Consider the following 18,043-nt stretch of genomic DNA (forward strand, 5'->3'; position numbering starts at 1 on the left):
ATGATTTGCATTGTTACAACGTAACAAGACGCTATAATGAACGCTGCCTGAATTGTGAAGCAATATCAGCAGCCTACACAAGGAAAGATGAATGAATGTATCCTTACCTGCTAGAATGGCTTTGCCAGGGTGGGTGAGTTTGGCTTTTCCTGCCTGGGCGGCAGCGGCCAAACAATGGGGTCTGTGGAATGGACTCACGAATGTGGGATTCCTGGACATATTGGCAACAAACGGCCCCCCAAAACAACCAAAAACTTGTTCACTTCTAGGACGACACTCTTTATCCCTCCAGATCGTCAGCCTCCGTGCACTCCGGCGCTTTGTGCACAAATTGCGCCTCGATCACACCTACAGCGTTTGATGTGCGATCACTTACAAAGGCGATGCTGATAATTGAAAAACGCACAGCTCAAAAGCTAATGTGTCCTCCACTTTTGACAGTTGAAGTTCACTCGTGCATTGCAAGTGTTCACAGGGCGGGGCTTTCACCCTTCCACGTAAAAAGAGAACGTCTCCATATTTTTCACAAACAAACCAGATTTAAGGTGGAACGGGAAATTCCCTCAGATGCTTTGATTAGCCTAGTAGTTCACGGTGCCATAGTCCAGACAGAGTAACTGCAGCCTCCCCTAAAGAAATATATCAGTCAGTAGTCTCGTGTTATTCATAGCGGCCCCATAGCCCTTGTTGGCCTCAACCACCACATTTATAAAACGTTTCCGACATTGACCTCTTCAAACAACCTGTACATTTCTTAGGGTGGCCTGGTATGTAGGTATAAACAAAAATATTCACCAATGTGACCCTCACATTGGGCTTTAAAAATATATATATATATTATTTAACTAGGAAAGTCAGTTAAGAACAAATAATTATTTACAATGACGGCCTACTCCGGCCATACCCGGACTACACTGGGACTATGGGACTCCAAATCAGGTAACTATAGTGACGCCTATTGTTCTGAAGTTCAGTGCCTTAGACCGCTGCGCCACTCGGGAGCTTTACAAAAATTATTGGCAGCCTTCTACACTAACACGTCATTGGACCCTATATTAGGTAAGCTTACTACATCATCCCCCCCCCCCCCCCCCCCCCCCCCCCCCCCCCCCCCCCCCCCCCCCCCCATTTATGTGGCCTACAACAACAGTAGTGACTTCTTATCTTTCTTATCCTATTATTTGTCACTAAACAATGCTATTTTCGTCATAGGCTGCGCAGTCGCTAGTGGCCACTTTGGATCTCGGTTTCCACTAGTTACCATGGCCACAAAGTCAAAGATGGCTATATCACAGATACACAATTGTTCTATAAATGTGAAGCATCTGCTTAGCGTTTCCACTCACTAACAAATATGGTAGGGAGAGGAAGCCCACTGGCCGGCAGTGGGAGAATACGGAACGAGATGGATTTAGGCCGAAATTCTGCACATTTTCTCATCAATGAAACATTTGATCTCAATACAGTTCTGTTCCCAAAACTATAATATGTTATGAACAGAGTGGACTACGATTTGTAGACTTTACCCTTTGCAAAAGTTTTTTTTTAATCTCGTTGTTTAGAAGTGCAAATGCATACTTCACAGAAGAGGCGTACCCTAACGAAATCTGCAGTTGATGCGGCTGACCAAATAAATTGTAGGTTGCAAAAAGTCTGAAGATTGCAAAAGAGCCAGTGTCCCTCCCAAGCCCTTTGAGATGCAATTTTACTATGAATAAATTGAATTCACTGAATATATTGCTTTATTGGCAAATGCTGGAATGAATTTGACAAATTATGTAGCTAAAACATTCTGCTGCAGTCATTCATGCCCTCGCCCCGGTGAATTGCGCATGCTCATTGCGTCTCCTTCACTGTGCCCTATCTTTGCCAAGCAGATTCTTCATGCTAGTTGGTGGGAGAGAACTAAAGTACGCTAGCTTTGACAGGGTGAAGGAAGAACAGTGCTCAGACGCTTCACAACATAACATCGGTATGAACAATCTAGCTAATATAAAGCACAACGGTTTATTTGTTATAATGCTGTTTATTGCATGGAATAATCATGGAAAATGCATGTCACTAACTAGCGCGTTTGTCCAAGGTTAGCCACTGCACCAACTAGCCGGCTACAAGGGACTATTCCAATGTCCATCTGTTGAGTAATGTGGTTGGCTAGCAAGCTAACTAGGTAGTTCAGAGCACTGGCTAGTGCCCTAGCAAATGTTACATAATGTTTGCCAATGTCGTACCGTCTAATCCCAAGTATAATTTTGTGTTGAAACTCAATATATAAATTATTACATTGCAATGACTTAACATACTAATTACTTAGATGTTGGCTAGTTGGCTAATTTACTGATGAAGTCAAGCCACCCCAACGCAGATGTAGCTAGTTACCTAGCCTAGCCAGCATTCCAACTAGGACAATTTGGCTAGCCTTGCTAAAGACCACTCTCCAAACTGTCCTTTGTCCGAAATTGACGGTGCACAATACATGTTAAGCCCGATATTGGGGCACAAAGGTATTATTTTATGCCGATGGCCCTCACCTTCAAGATACTAGCTTTCAGCTAAAGCTAGCTAACGTTAGCTATCATTGACTGCTCATTTTGAAAGAATCCACTGTTCCTATAATAACTGATTTGCCTAGTTAAATAAAGGTCAAATAAAAAAATCAGGAGTGGATTAACCAGTCTCATTGTTAGGTAGTTGGCAGGATAATACAATTTTATAGCGTTGAACATTAGCTAACTAGAATAGCAAATGATATTTTTTCAATATTATAAATACATTGACTAATTATTAGTTACCTGATCATTAATGAATAGAAATGCTTTGCGACATTTAAAGGTATCTCAAAATACACATGAATAGAAATGTCTCTGTAAAATCAACTAGTTAGCCATCGACAAAATGTTGTAATGAATAATGTGGATATTTAGCAAATTGAGGTGACTAAACTGCTTGAAGTAACATTGGATTGTAATCTGTCATGGTCAAAACTAGAGATTAAACGATACGAACATTTCATATCACGATTATAGTGACCAAAATGATCAGTTATCAGCATTATCGCGGTATTGTTCAAATGTGCTGGAAATGTTCAAAGTACTGATATACACACTGAAATAATTTCACCAAGTGTTATATTGAAAATCAACAAATACAATTAGCAGAACTACGCACTTTGCACAAACATTAAAATAATAACATTAAAGATGGCACCATGTGGCCATGAGGTAAATTTCTCTTGTGCAGGTTTAAATGAACACAACCTTAAGTAAGCAAATGGGATAAACAACAAATAAAATTAGCAGCACTATGCACTTTGTGTGCATAAACATTTAAAATAGTAACAATAAAAGATGGCTGCACGCCCATTCTGTAAACAGGGGAATAGCAAATGGATTATTAGTGTTACATTATAATAATAATTATTATTGTGTCGAAATTCTGTGTTGCATTTGAGTATATGCAATGACTCATGCACAATTGACATAAATACAATTGAGTCTTAAGAAGACAGTGATAGTAATTGCAATGAGCCCAACAATTGACATAAATACAGGAGTCTTGTATAAGAGTCTAGTGTTTCTCCTGTTGGAACACTTTTACAACCAAGTCGACAACTGCCGGATTTTAAATGAACAAAATATGTTGGTTGCGTGACTAAACGACAACGTGTTATCCTGTGCAATGGACGAATAGTGTGCAGACACACGTCGCATACAGCAGCAGAACAGCGTGTAGTGTTTTTACAAAAGTAGTTAACACTGAAAGCTTCAGTTTACATTATTGACAAGCTATTAGCAAGTTAGACAGACAAAGCATTACATTTTCCCCCATTACGAAGTCCCCACATGCGTTGAGCTAAACGTTGAATTACCTTTCATTCGCTATAAAGTAACGTTAGTGGGTGTTGGTTACGAAGATGACTCATGAGATTTGAAGTGTTGCCCCCTTTCGCAGCGTTTTTTTGTCGTTGCATGTTCTGCAGACAGAGTGACCATCTTCGATTAAGCTTCCTTCAGCACTCTTGTAAAACTCAAAATACGACCACACTTCAGATGTTGACCTCTTATTAGAAGGCTGAAAAATCTCCCGATCGCTGTCACTGCCTTCCGCCATGTTTCCACATAAAATAAAACCCATGCTGCGCCTGCGTTCGACTGTTGCTAACTTTGGTTGATGCTGGACAGTATTTACCGTGCGTTTTAACGATAATAAAAATGAGAAACAGTAATACTAACCGTTGGGAATTTTATCGTGAAACCGGTAACCGTTTCATCCCTAGTCAAAACATGTTGATACAACAGTACCTAAAATGGGGAGAAGTCTGTCCATAATAAAGCGCTGCTCTGCCTTCTGTTAGATTCTACATTTTCAGAGTAAATAACTCATGGACACTAGAGAAGGTCAACCCAGTTGAATTCTTCTCAAGGGGTCGTTACAGCTGTAATTCAGACAAAGACAGGTTCCTACCATCACAAGTATATATTCTCCACTTCAGACACCCCCCTTCTCTCCAATCCTTACATCTTATGGTTCCACAGGAAGAGGGTCATGTTGTACTGTTTTATCTTTTGTTTTATGTGTGATGTATGTACCTTAATGTGTTTGGAACCCAGGAAATGTAGCTGCTAGGATCTTTAATAAACACAAATACACTTGCTTTCTTAGTTTGGTTTTGTGATGCCTGCAAATATTGTTACAATATGTGTCTATACCCAGTCCCGTCAAGCCATAACAAGGGTCTAGGTCTGCAAATACTGCAGCCTGTTCTGTCAAGAAAATGCATACCACCTCTGACTTTTCCAAATCAGTCCTGAGGTAATCGTGTCGGCTGTTTGCAATATTCTAGAAAATCACACTCCACTGACTAACCACCTGATCTATGTGAACTGAGTCACATATTGCATTGGGACACAGGCCTACATGTGTTGAATGTCCTGTCTTCTCTCTTCTCCAGGTGCAATGGCTGTTCCTCCTTCATATTCAGACCTGGGCAAGACTGCCAAGGACATATTCAGCAAGGGCTATGGTGAGTTAATAGTAAAGATGTTTGCACACCTGAACAGTAAGGCTGAGGAGGAGAAGCCACAATTCCACACAACACATGACCGCCAGGGAGTTGGCTAAAGCAGTGAAGAACAGATCAAGTTACTGTTTATAGCCTGGTCTTGCCAGAATTTGAAACGCAGAAGTCAACTGGGAATCAGTCAATGTGATGTAATACATTTTAAAATTGCACTTGGCTGGCGAGGTTATGGTTTGTTAGAAAGCAAGGCAAACCATATGTGTAATTGAATGCATCATAAACCAATTGTCATTCATGCTTTCTCAGAAGTCTTTGACTGTATCGCGGCCATATGTGTTTTATGACTCTACGAGTCTGCTCAGATGTAACATTAACTCATCAACCTCTTGTTTAACCATCCAGGCTTCGGCATTGTGAAGCTGGACCTGAAGACCAAGTCTCAGAGTGGGGTGGTGAGTCTTCTGTTACTGTCCTTTTCCCCTTCATCCTCTGTCCCACCTGCTCTGCTCTGCCTCACTTTATCCTCTGTCCCACCTGCTCTGCTCTGCCTCACTTTATCCTCTGTCCCACCTGCTCTGCTCTGCCTCACTTTATCCTCTGTCCCACCTGCTCTGCTCTGCCTCAGCTTCTCTCTCTCTCTAATCCTGTCTATGGTTCTGTAATAACACAACCATTCTATAGGTTGTGTGTAAGGCCTGGTGTGTGTGTGTCTCCCTATCTGCCATCCTAACCCCTGCTCTGTCCCGCTGCCTCCTGGATTGCTCTCTACTGTAGATGGTAAGACTCTCTCCCACAGTGTACTGATGTCTGTACTGTATACAGCATGATCCGTGATATGTTTTATTTCACCTTTATTTAACCAGGTAGGCAAGTTGAGAACAAGTTCTCATTTACAATTGCGACCTGGCCAAGATAAAGCAAAGCAGTTCGACACGAACAACAACACAGAGTTACACATGGAGTAAAACAAACATACAGTCAATAATACAGTAGAAAAATGAGTCTATATATAATGTGAGCAAATGAGGTGAGATAAGGGAGGTAAAGGCAAAAAAGGCCTTGGTGGCGAAGTAAATACAATATAGCAAGTAAAAAAATATATATGTGTGAAATGTGCCGGGAGATTCAGACGGTCTGATCTCACTGTTCAAATTATGTCCCGCTGATGGTAATGTCGGTCTGTTTGCATTTTCATCACTGTCCAGTGAATATGATAATTATTTTTGTCTCCATCCAAATGATCTATCCTTCCTCTCTCCCAGGGATCCAGTCACCCACCATCCTTACCTTGCATCCCTGATCTTCTTGACCTTTATTTTCCTCGCATACTTTTCTTCTCACCTGTAATGTTTTCTGTGTCTCTCCTCACATAATGCATGATTCTGTCAGGATGTCTTCTGCAGTCAGCACAAAACTGCCCGTTTCAACGATCTGCTCTTCTAGATGTCTCTTTCTCCCGTTCTCTCACTCGCACACTCATTACTCATTCCCTCAGTCCTTTCAAACTCTTTGACCTCAACTCTCTCTCCCCTCACACCGTCGCTTGTCTCACACATTGTCCCACTCTCTTTTTGTTTCCTCTCTCTCACCCTCTCAGGAGTTCAACACATCAGGTTCCAGTAACACAGACACGGGGAAGGCAGCAGGTAACCTGGAGACCAAGTACAAGATGAAGGAGCTGGGCCTGAGCTTCAACCAGAAGTGGAACACCGACAACACCCTGGCTACAGAGGTCACTGTGGAGGACCAGCTGGCTCAGGGACTCAAGGTGGCCCTGGACACATCCTTCGTACCAAACACAGGGTGAGTGAGAGACGTCAATCTGATATGTATGGACAAAACATTAAGAACACCTACTCTTTCCATGACGTAGACTAACCAGGTGAATCAAGGTGAAGGCTATGATCTCTTATTGATGTCACCTGTTAAATCCACTTCAATCAGTGTGAATTAAGTGGAAGAGACCGGTTAAAGAAGGATTTTTAAGCCTTGAGACAATCGACACATGGATTGTTTATGTGTGCCATTCAGAGGGTGAATGGGCAAGATAAAAGATTGAGGTGCCTTTGAACAAGGTATGGTTGTAAGTGCCAGCCGCACCGGTTGGAGTGTGTCAAGAACTGCAGCGCTGCTGGGTTTTTCACACTCAACAGTTTCCTGTGTGTATCAAGAATGGTCCATCACCCAAAGGACATCCAGCTAACTTGATAAAACCGTGGGAAGCGTTGGATACAACATGGGCCAGCATCTGTGTGGAACACGTTCGACAGCTTTTAGAGTCCATGCCCTGAATTGAGGCTGTTCTGAGGGCAAAAGGGGGTGCAACTCAATATTGGGAAGGTGTTCCTAATGTTTGGTGTACTCAGCGTATATATGCCATTTACAGGTGTTAACGTTTTCGGTGGGCAATAAAAAATCTCAGGGGAGGGGATAACATTGCCTAATAAAGTAGCATGTCTATTCGATGAAATAAATTCCCAAATAATGTTGTGCATTCTATGCGAGAGAAATATTTCTAAATTTTTGGGGGGCACTGAGCAAATGACAGGTCTGCTGAGTGCGAACCTGAACATTGTGAAAATTCTGTGCAACTTCCAGGGCGCACGTTTACTGTGAAAGCAGGATGTACCCGCTTTAAGTTAGTTTTAACATTGGTCAAGTAGGCTACTGTGGCTATTTGATCATAATGGGGAAAAACTATGGAGAAAATGCATTGCATAACATTTTATCATGGAAATAGCTGTTCTATCATTTAGCCTACAGTAGCAGCCAATGTGGGGTGTTCAATGTAGGCCTACATACCATGAGACTTATCCAATTGTCCTTCAGACAAGGAGGTGACTGAAAATGTTGTTGTGGTGTTAGATGCAAAAAAAATACTTTACAAAATAAAATGCTACATTATTCCCATACCATTATTACTGAGAATCAGACAAATCATGCTACTCCCCTATTGCTGTCTACAAATGATCTACAGTACCAGTCAAGTTTGGACACACCTACCCATTCCAGAGTTTTTCTTAATTTTTTACTGTTTTCTACATTGTAGAATAATAGTGAAGACATCTAAACTATGAAATAACACACATGGAATCATGTAGTAACCGAAAAAGTGTTAAACAAATCCAAATATATATTGAGATTCTTCAGGGTAGCCACCCTTTGCCTTGATGACAGTTTTGCACACTCTTGGCACTCTCTCATTCTCTTTGATAATGATTAATTATTACAATAATGGAGCTGGTCAACGACCCACCGTAGGTGATTCGTTGAGAGCCTAATGATTCTGAGTTTGGGCTTGCCTTATATAGCCCAACCTGGTTACATTTCCATAATCCACCACAACTGTCTCAATGTGGGTGGCAGGGTAGCCTAGTGGTTAGAGGTTTGGACTAGTAACTGAAAGGTTGCAAGTTCAAATCCCCGAGCTGACAAGGTCGTTCTGCCCCTGAACAGGCAGTTAACCCACTGTTCCTAGGCCGTCATTGAAAATAAGAATTTGTTCTCAACTGACTTGCCTAGTTAAATAAAGGAAAAATATATATGAAAAATGTGTCGAACCAACCCATATCTACTAGAGGTCTCCTGCGAGACCTAAGAACAGTTTATTCTTAGAAAGAGGATAAGGAGAGATTGTTCGGAATAGAGATACCTCGTTCCGAACGTGCAAGTTTCAGAGTACAGAGGGTGGGGGGTAAGAACACGAGATGTGCACAGCCGTGGTGAATTAGGTACAGAGTTATGTGAAAACAGCACAACCAGAGTACAACCAGAGTAACACTCCTATCATTTATATAAGCCTTAAGGTAATGCAAAGACCATTTCTCTTCTCTCACAAACGTTGATGGAGTATACTAACGGGGAAAGTTCTAGAAAGTTGAGTGAAGTTCAATCTCGTGCTTCTATGCGCAGGCTGATATTTCTTCTGTAAAGCAGTCCCGGGGTACGTTGGTCCAAGCTCTCCATCGCAACCACATTTATATCGCTACTCCTACAATTGCACGTGGCATCGTTTAAAAATAAAAAAAAGCACGTACAACTGGAGTTTCAAGCATTGTTTAGACCAGTGTTTCCTATCTGGTAGGGGGTGATTTTATTTGTCCCTCCAAGTGTTACGTTACAGCCTTTTTCTAAAACGGATTCAATCGTTTTTTTCCCCCCTCATCCATCTGCACACAATACACCATAATGACAAAGCAAAAAAACATTTAAATTTTTTTTTATTTATTTAGCTCTAAGGACAATTCGTTCAACCTCGTGGCTTGCTTTTTACTCTGACATGCACTGTCAACTGTGGGATCTTTATATAGACAGGTGTGTGCCTTTCCAAATCATGTCCAATCAATTTCATTTTTCACTGGTGGACTCCAATCAAGTTGTAGAAACATCACCAGAACTGAGCTTTTCAGTCCTTCTACATAAAAATGATGGGGGACCCCTTTAGTGATGGTAAATTCATCAGGGACCCCCTCATAATCAGAACACAACTCAAGTGACATAAATATAGCATACAAGGAGTTCTAATAGTGCATGGCCAGACGAACCCAAGTCTCGGGTCCCTCGGAAGGAATATTTAAAGGCTCATCTCTTGGCAAATTTCCTGCTTTTTCAACACATTTTGTTATGAGGCAGAGAGAGAATTGCAGTTTTAAAGCTTAAATTACAGTGCATTTATGTCGAAAAGAAAATCACTTTTGGGGAATCCAAGAAGTATTGAGTTGAAAAATGTATAATTGGTGGAGTAGTGTGGATACCAATATCCCTGTGAGCCTGCCAGGCACATGTTCCATGGATCCCTTGGCCAAAATTATATATGAAGAGACCTGGCCACGGACCTCCTGCAATACCCTACTTTGAAAACCCCTGTCCTAAACAAGGGGACTGTAATTGGTCGAACTCACAATTTAATACATGCCCAAAATGACCTAAAAGCATGATGTTCATGATGTTTTTACATGAAAGGCGAGGTTAACTAAAATATGACTTGACAAAAAGATATAAAAGGATTTAGGATTTATTTATTGACGATGCTATCACCTTTTTTTTAGAAAATCAAGGATCAGATATGAAAGGATATTTGTTGGCTGTTTAATTTGCTCTTTCTCTTCTCCATCTGTACTCAGCAAGAAGAGTGGCAAGCTGAAGACTGGCTACAAGCGTGACTTCCTTAATGTGGGCTGTGACGTCGACTTCGAGGGTCCCATAATCCACGCAGCAGCCGTGGTGGGCTATGACGGCTGGCTTGCCGGGTACCAGATGGCCTTCGATATGGCCAAGTCCAAACTGGCCCAGAACAACTTCGCCCTGGGATACAAGGCTGGAGACTTCCAGCTCCACACCAACGTGTGAGTATCTCAGTGCAGTGTCATGGCTAAAAACGCTGGTTTTGTTTTTGTGAATCACCATAAATGTAGAAATGTGTTAAATGTAGAAATGTGTTAAATGTAGAAATGTGTTAGATGATACAAGTTTGGTAACTGTTGCCCTGTGTCTCTCTAATAGAAAATGAATCCATAGAATGGCTTGGAACCTCATGTTAAGTCAAAATGACACAACGACAAGATTCCAGTTTAACGTTTACTCAGCCGTATTAGCGCAGTACATGGTTGCCATTGCACTTAGGCCGTGTTCATCAACGAGACTCCTGCGCAGGCGCACTAATAAGGGTGATAGCGCCGTAATAACAGAAATATCGGGAGACTTAAAACATGAACGTAACACCTCTAACCCTAGCAATTTGACTGGTTAACTCATGGGTTCACCCATAATGCCACCATTGACATGAATGGGGAAGGCCCGCTCTATGCATTCTTTCTCAGTAATAATGTCATGGAGCAGGGAGGTATTCATTCATTTTAGGATGGTTTCTTACTGTATCTTGCCCCCCTCTCTCTTTCAGGAACAATGGAGAGAGGTTGTCTAGGAGTGTGAACTAGTGCTTGATTTGGGCATGTCTATCTGTTCTCTCTCCTCTTTCAGTAATGATGGGACTGAGTTTGGAGGTTCTATCTACCAGAAGGTGGATGACAAGCTGGAGACGGCGGTCACTCTGGCCTGGACGGCCGGCAGCAACAACACACGCTTCGGCATCGCAGCCAAATACGCCCTGGACAAAGATGCTTCCCTGTCTGTGAGTAACACACACACACTCTGTCTATCTTAGTCTCAACCCAGGCTCTTGCTGTAGCCCCACCCCTAGCAGGGATGCAGCTCTTTGCAATTTGCTTTGCAGTTTTGCTCACCAGAACACGTTCAATGACTGCCTGTGTCTCCCCCTGCAGGCCAAAGTGAACAACGCCAGCCTGATTGGAGTCGGCTACACCCAGACCCTCAGGCCAGGTGAGTCACAATCACGATTGTGATCTAATGACTGATTGATTTGATTACAATTCATGATATCCTCTGAGCAAGGTCTCTGAGCACAACTGTCATTTTAGGTCGAGCTCTACTGCTTTACATCTCCAGTAAATTCCTCTCCTCTGTAGGTGTGAAGGTGACTCTGTCAGCCCTGATCGACGGGAAGAACTTCAACACCGGCGGCCACAAAGTGGGCCTGGGCTTCGAGCTGGAGGCATAGAGCGGCAGGGAACAAGACCCAACAACCAAGAGAAGAGCCCAGAACCAATCACCCCCATTCCCAACCCCACACACCCTACCACAGCCCTTATCCAAAACCATCATCCTGTAGACACTCCATTCCCACCTCTCTCTCACACACCACAGTCCCTTTACACTCACACACATTGAGTGTTTTGGCAGTAATAGTCAAACCTGTGGCCGTCATGTCCATCTTGACTAATGTGGCTAAAATACATGAATGAATAGAGAGACCGAGAGAGGCATTCTGTAATGTCATGGCCGTTATAGTCTAGCCTTTTGGTTTAGTTGGTTAGTTATCACTACCGGTCATCTAGTTTGAAATTGAGTGTTTCAGTCTGAGTGCATAAAGGCAAGCACTGGGGATGGATACCTCCCCTTTTAGCTGACGTTGTACAGAAACACTGGCTAAGTTTTTTTTTGTAAATCTTCTGACTGGTTACTGAAGTGGCACTAATATTTCAGTAGGAGTTTGGCTGAGTAGTCCTCGGTAAACGTGTCGCTCGGCGTGAACTTACATACGTTTATTTTCCCCTTCGTATTTCATTGTAAGCATGTCTGAATGAATACCGGGTGTAGGACCGAAGGCTTCGTAAGGATGGAAGCCGGATGCATTTGAAGCCCGGTGTTCTCTTGGTTTAAAAAGAATGCCGTCTGTTTCTTTTGTATTGGTTTGAGTATAAAATGTTTCGGTGTATTTTGGTTGTGCTGTGTTCAGTTGTGGACCATGTTGTCTGTTTAAACCCAGTGTGATCGTAGGGTGTTTGTGATTTTGGATGGGCACAACTTCAATTGTATGCCACTTCAGCCAATTTTCTTTCAATTCCTGACTTGACCGAACTGAGATTTTAAGTGAGCCCAACCCTGAGAGGGAACCAACCATTTCACCACCGCTACAGTCTGCTGTTACTGTAACTACACTGAAGACGGGAGTCTGCAGGAGAGTTTAAGGAAGATTCTACATTACGCATACAGCGCTAGAAACGGAAGGACCTATTAGGATTATTGTCGGCTGAATGCAGTTCTACATGTCCCAAAACGCAATATATCTTCATCTCCTTGTCTTTGCTCTGAGGCCACTCTTCTTTAGAGGACAGCTGGTAGGTGAAAGCAATATGGTGAAATCTTCCCAGTAGGTGAGAAAAGATGGCATTTCTACAGTGTTGCTTATATCTATCTACTCTTAAGATCTGTGGTCACATGAAGAGGGATGTGGATGTTGTTGCTCATGCTGCTTTAGACTACACTCCTTCCTGGCTGTCATTGGTGCCCGTGGGAGCCAAACGACCCTCCCTGTATGTCCCACTCTCTGTACATAGTATACATATTCTCCTCCCGAGTTTCACTCGTACGGTGAGACATTTGAAGGGATGCTGTTGTGTAGGCTCGGTCCCTCCTTTACCAAGTCATAAACCATGACTCCATGTATCTTTGTTTTCTTTCCAATTTTGTCATAATTATGAATCTTTTTGAATTGGTTGTGTTCGAGACACAGCATCTCGTTTTTTCCCCCCAACCTCAAGTAATGGAATTGTAATTAAAAAAAAGCTTGTCTTGATGATGTCTTTTATTTCTCAATGTTATTTTGAGAATATTTGTGGTCCATTAACACTTTAGTGAGAATAGTAGTGATAGAGAGTTGAGATTATAGATAACAATGTGATGAGTAGAGGCACGGTCTTTCTGAGATTGTACCATACCAGCCTGCTTATTCCAGTACTTGGTTCAGTTGGAATCATTTGCATATGTATTTTTTATTTTAAATGATTTCTGGGGGCTTCAGAACAAGCATTATGTCCCAAACCCCTTGGTCGCTGTCAACCAGATAGATGAATAATTCAGAAAGCATGATACAGTTTAATCAATATAGTATGTTGACAAAATACAACTACTTCATCACATTTTCCTGTGCTGCTCTTGGCCCTGTCTTTGTCATTGCCACAACCAGACTCATTTGGTACGATTACTAATATCTTCCTCTATTGCGGTGTTATTCAACTCTTAACCTACGAGGTCTGGAGCTTGCTGTTTTTTTGTTTAGCCCTGATAACTAATTGCACACATCTGTTGTCTCAGGTCTAAATCAGTTCCTGATTAGAAGGGAACAATGAACAAATAAAGTGGAACTGGCTTCGGGGTCCAGAGTTGAGTTTGAAGGCTCTATTGGGAGCGGGTCTGTGTATTACTGTCAGTAGTTTGCCTAACAGCATCATGGGGGAATGAGCAGTGGTGCTTCACCATGACCACAACTCCTGATTTTGACTCCTCTCCAGATGTGCAGGCTATGATATTAGCCCTACCTCTCCTATCTCATACCTAAATGGTAATTATCTAGTAACCAAGGGGCTCATTCCTGGATGGTGCTAAGTTACATAACGTAGAAAAGACGATTGATTATCTGACATGATTAGCCTTCATCATGGAGATACTCCTTATTCTCAGACATACGACAATGTTTTTTCCCCAATGGTGGGTTCTGGCGAGTAACGTGGGCTTTGTTTGCTTGATGGATCACAAGAAACACCAAAAGTCTTTAGGCTCCAAAAGACTATGGGCCAAAACAGTTATTGGAACCGCCACTGACACTGTCCAGTAGTATCTTTTCTCAGGGCACATCTTTCTCGGTCCCTGTCATCTCAACATCCCTCTGTAGGTCTCTCATAGCAGGTTGACCTTCGCCACAACCTGTTTACAGCCTGTCCGGGCATACACCCGGCCCCATACCACGGGGTAGTACTCTATCTCCCCTGCCAGCCTCTCAATGTTGGTACGGTCCGGGTAGAACCCCTCCCTCATCATCTCATCCAGGAAGCACTCTGTCACGTGACCTTTCTCCAGCAGGGTCAGAGGTATGAGTTCAGCTTCTGCCCACAGTGGGTGGAGCATCTCCAGTGTGTTCCGCAACAACGGGGTCAGCTCCTTGACGAAGTTGCCATGGTACTCAGACACGGTCATCATGGAGTCGCTGGAGGAGTTGTGCAGCAGGTGCTTAGTGATGTGATTGTGTCCTTGGTTACTAAGGAACAGGTAGACTGCGTTAAGGTATTCATTGGAGAGTTTTGATTGCACCAGATCCCGCAGCGCATCAAGCAGCTCTGGGTGAAGGTGCTCTGCTTCGTCAAAGATGAATACTGGAATTTTCTCCTCCTCCTCTGCTCTCAGCACCGTCTCCGACACTAAGATCGTCAGCGCTCGGGCGCATCGCCAGGCGTCATCCTCCAGGGGGCAGTGGTGCAACACAAAGTACTGGAGAACCAGGGGCTCCCCCACTACTGAGCGGAAGTGCCCAGCTAGGAGTCTCCCTACGTGGCTCTTCCCCACGCCGCTGGTTCCATGTAAGGAGAGGACCAGGGGTTTATTGTGGACGTAGGTAGAGAGGTAGTCTCTGAGTTGGGCTAACAGAGCCTCCATCGCCCCCTGCTGGCCAAACACCTCCCTGCACAGAGTCTTCTCTAATCCCTCCAGGTCATACCTCAGGACATGGTCGTCAAGGTTTTCTATGGCATTATACACCTGTATGGAGGGAGGGAGGGATAAAGTACAGAATGAGACATTAAAACACAGACACAGACAAAGAGGAAGATGAAGATCAACCTCACACACATACACATTACCTGGAGGAAGAGGATGGTGCAGAGGAGGAAAAGGCAGTTCTTTGCTCGGCTGTGTTCCTTTATGACAGGGGCCCTGCACCCCCCTCCACTGGGGAACATGACCCGCCGCGACCTCTTCTTCTTCTTCTTCTTTTGGAGGAGTGAGGAGAAGGTCGTGGTGGTGCTGGAGGGGGTCAACCCCTCAAAGGTGAAGATTTTGGGGCTGGTGCGAACAGGGGCCCCAGTGAAGAGACCAGCCCCTACCACTGGCCCTACTACACCCAGCCCGGCTAACTCCAGCCGTCGTTTCTTCATGGTCAGGTATTTCTGTCTAATGCGAACCACAGCACGTAGAGAGGATGAGAACTGGTACAAACTCTCAGCGCCTGTCCACGACCCCCTCTTTTCACTCTCTCCTTCGCTTTCTCCTTTCTCTTCGCCCATCTCTCCATCTGTCTGGGACCCAGACAGTCTGTCATAAACATCTTGGTCGCCCATCTGAGAGAGAGAGAGAGAGAGGCTTTAATCATTCAATTACAGTCACAGTGAATTACGATCCGTTTTCTTTTTTTAAGAGGGTGGAAAAGATACCTAGCCAAGAAGGGATGCCAACTATTGAAGAATGTACTTATAGATGCAATTAACATGCTATATGATACCACTAATGTATTGGTTATGGTGTTAGATTTACTATAGTCGTAAAGTTACATGGAAAAACCCAGAGGGTTACAGCTTAGCCACTGAAACTGAATTACTTCTTAAACTGTCTAAACTAACTTGCCTGTCACTGAACAAATAGACCTGTAAAAAATATCCAATATTACACATGCTCAGATATGTCAGTATCAGATAGTACCTGGTAAAATGACCTGGGTATGTAATTGTGTCAATATATTTGACAAATATCCTTGTTGAGGTATTGCAACTCAACAAGGATATTGTGTCATCCTTTCAGGCCGTATATTTATGTGCAAACAGTCGCATCTGACTGTAGTCAAACTTGGCATGCAGTGCTACCCTCAGCCATTTCCTCTATTCAGATATAGGCTCAGATCCTAAGAAGTAGCAGACTGTGAGAACTCATTTCACGTAATGTGACTAAACACATGAACAATCTACGAAGGTTTCAGGGCATTTTTTTTCTGCTGATTGACAGATAACGATTACGGGAATAGAAGTGAAGCCATTAACCACATTTCGCAGTTGCGGCAAGAGTTCTGAGGCAAGATTTCAGCCCACCCCAACACTTTCTGATAAGGAGATCAGAGACTTGAACGTTCTCCAATAGAACATACTTTTTTCAGCATCCCAAAACACACAAATTTCTACAATCATATTTTGGCCTGTGTGTCTCGAGAGAAAGTGCTTGGAGGCCTATAGTCCACTACTGGTTGTGCAGCACCTTGTGTGGCTGATTAAGTTCATTCTTTGCCACAATATAGCAATAACACGTATGTTATTTCAAATCATTATAGTGCATTTATTTAATCATTACAAATTGTTGTAGTTTTGTAGTTTTACAGAAACACACAACTATTATGACAAGGGGTTAATTACAGGCACTTGGTCCTCACATATTTTTCAGATGTTCCAGCTGAAATAGGAAACCTCTACTCTCCACCAAACAAGCAGAGGTTTTTCCACACAGTGGATCGCACAATGATGTTCACTCAAAGTTAGACATCATTACTTACTTTAGTTTATTGTGTGTTATGATGGCCTCCTGAGTGACGCAGTGGTCTGAGGCACTGCATCGCAGTGCTAGAGGCGTTATTATAGTCCCGTTTCATACCCGGGCTGTGCCATAACCGGCCGTGGCCAGGAGTACCAAAGGACGGTACACAATTGGCCCAGCGTCGTATAGGAGGGTTTGGCCAGGGGGGGTTTAATTGGCTCATCGTGCCCTAGCAGCTCCTTGTGGCTGGCCGGGTGCCTGTAGGCTGACCCCGGTCGCCAGTTGAAAGGCATTTCCTCCGACAGATTGGTGCGGCTGGCTTCCGGGTTAAACTGGCGGGTGTTAAGGGGCACGGTTAGGTCGGTGGATCACATGACTCCACCTTCGCCTCTCCCGAGCCCGTTAGGGAGTTGCAGCGATGAGACAATATCAAAAAGGGTGGTAAAATTAAAATACAAAAATAAAGTGTGTTATGATGTGAACAAAACATATTTTGAGAGAGGGTCATGAATTAAACTAATTTGCTTACTCTACAGTGCATTTATAAAGTATTCAGACTTGTCAACTTGTTCCACATTTCGTTACATTACAGCTTTATTCTAAAATTGATTAAATAAAACAAATCCTCATCAATCTACACACAATACCCTATAATGGCAAAGCAAAAACAGGTTTAGAATTTTTAGCAAATGTATTAAAAAATAAAATACAGAAATACCTTATTTACATACAGTTGAAGTCTGAAGTTTACATACCTTAGCCAAATACATTTAAACTCCGTTTTTCACAATTCCTGACATTTAATCCTAGTAAAGATTCCCTATCTTAGGTCAGTTAGGATCACCAGTTTATTTTAAGAATGTGAAATGTCAGAATAATAGCAGAGAGAATGATTTATTCCAGCTTTTATCACATTCCCAGTGGGTCAGGCATTTACATACACTCAATTAGTATTTGGTAGCATTGCCTTTAAATTTAACTTGGGTCAAATGTTTCGGGTAGCCTTCCATAAGCTTCCCACAATAAGTTGGGAGAATTTTGTCCCATTCCTCCTGACAGAGCTGGTGTAACGGAGTCAGGTTTGTAGGCCTCCTTGCTCGCACACGCTTTTTCAGTTCTGAATATGTCGTTCTGCCCCTGAACAGGCAGTTAACCCAC

General features: G+C 43.0%; 3 protein-coding genes across 5 annotated transcripts in view; 1 reads left to right on the plus strand and 2 right to left on the minus strand.

The window, feature by feature from the left end:
- Positions 1 to 4,133, minus strand: part of LOC110523827 (tricarboxylate transport protein B, mitochondrial) — a 25,264-nt gene extending 21,131 nt beyond the window's left edge. The window contains exon 1 of one of the 3 annotated variants that reach the window (XM_021602880.3): positions 3,869 to 4,133. In XM_021602880.3, coding sequence (XP_021458555.1) covers positions 3,869 to 3,875 — 7 coding nt within the window. In that variant the 5' untranslated portion in view covers positions 3,876 to 4,133. Of the gene's footprint in view, positions 1 to 107; positions 979 to 3,868 lie in introns of those variants that run through there. The other 2 variants (XM_021602879.3, XM_021602881.3) reach the window with 2 other exon arrangements.
- Positions 1,651 to 13,175, plus strand: zgc:56235 (porin). Its single transcript, XM_021602883.3, has 8 exons — positions 1,651 to 1,972; positions 4,952 to 5,023; positions 5,423 to 5,472; positions 6,618 to 6,823; positions 10,144 to 10,365; positions 11,000 to 11,150; positions 11,302 to 11,359; positions 11,506 to 13,175. The coding sequence occupies exons 1-8, from the start codon at positions 1,885 to 1,887 to the stop codon at positions 11,595 to 11,597; spliced, it is 939 nt and encodes a 312-aa protein (XP_021458558.2). The 5' UTR covers positions 1,651 to 1,884; the 3' UTR covers positions 11,598 to 13,175.
- Positions 13,167 to 18,043, minus strand: part of LOC110523826 (torsin-4A) — a 21,566-nt gene continuing 16,689 nt past the window's right edge. The window contains exons 2-3 of the mRNA XM_021602878.3: positions 15,232 to 15,708; positions 13,167 to 15,130 (exon numbers count right to left, since the gene is read on the minus strand). Coding sequence (XP_021458553.2) covers positions 14,276 to 15,130; positions 15,232 to 15,708 — 1,332 coding nt within the window. The 3' untranslated portion in view covers positions 13,167 to 14,275. The remainder of the gene's footprint in view (positions 15,131 to 15,231; positions 15,709 to 18,043) is intronic.

Source organism: Oncorhynchus mykiss, chromosome 5, assembly GCF_057628025.1.
Source record: "Oncorhynchus mykiss isolate SJ-2025 chromosome 5, ASM5762802v1, whole genome shotgun sequence".
NCBI lineage: Eukaryota > Metazoa > Chordata > Actinopteri > Salmoniformes > Salmonidae > Oncorhynchus > Oncorhynchus mykiss.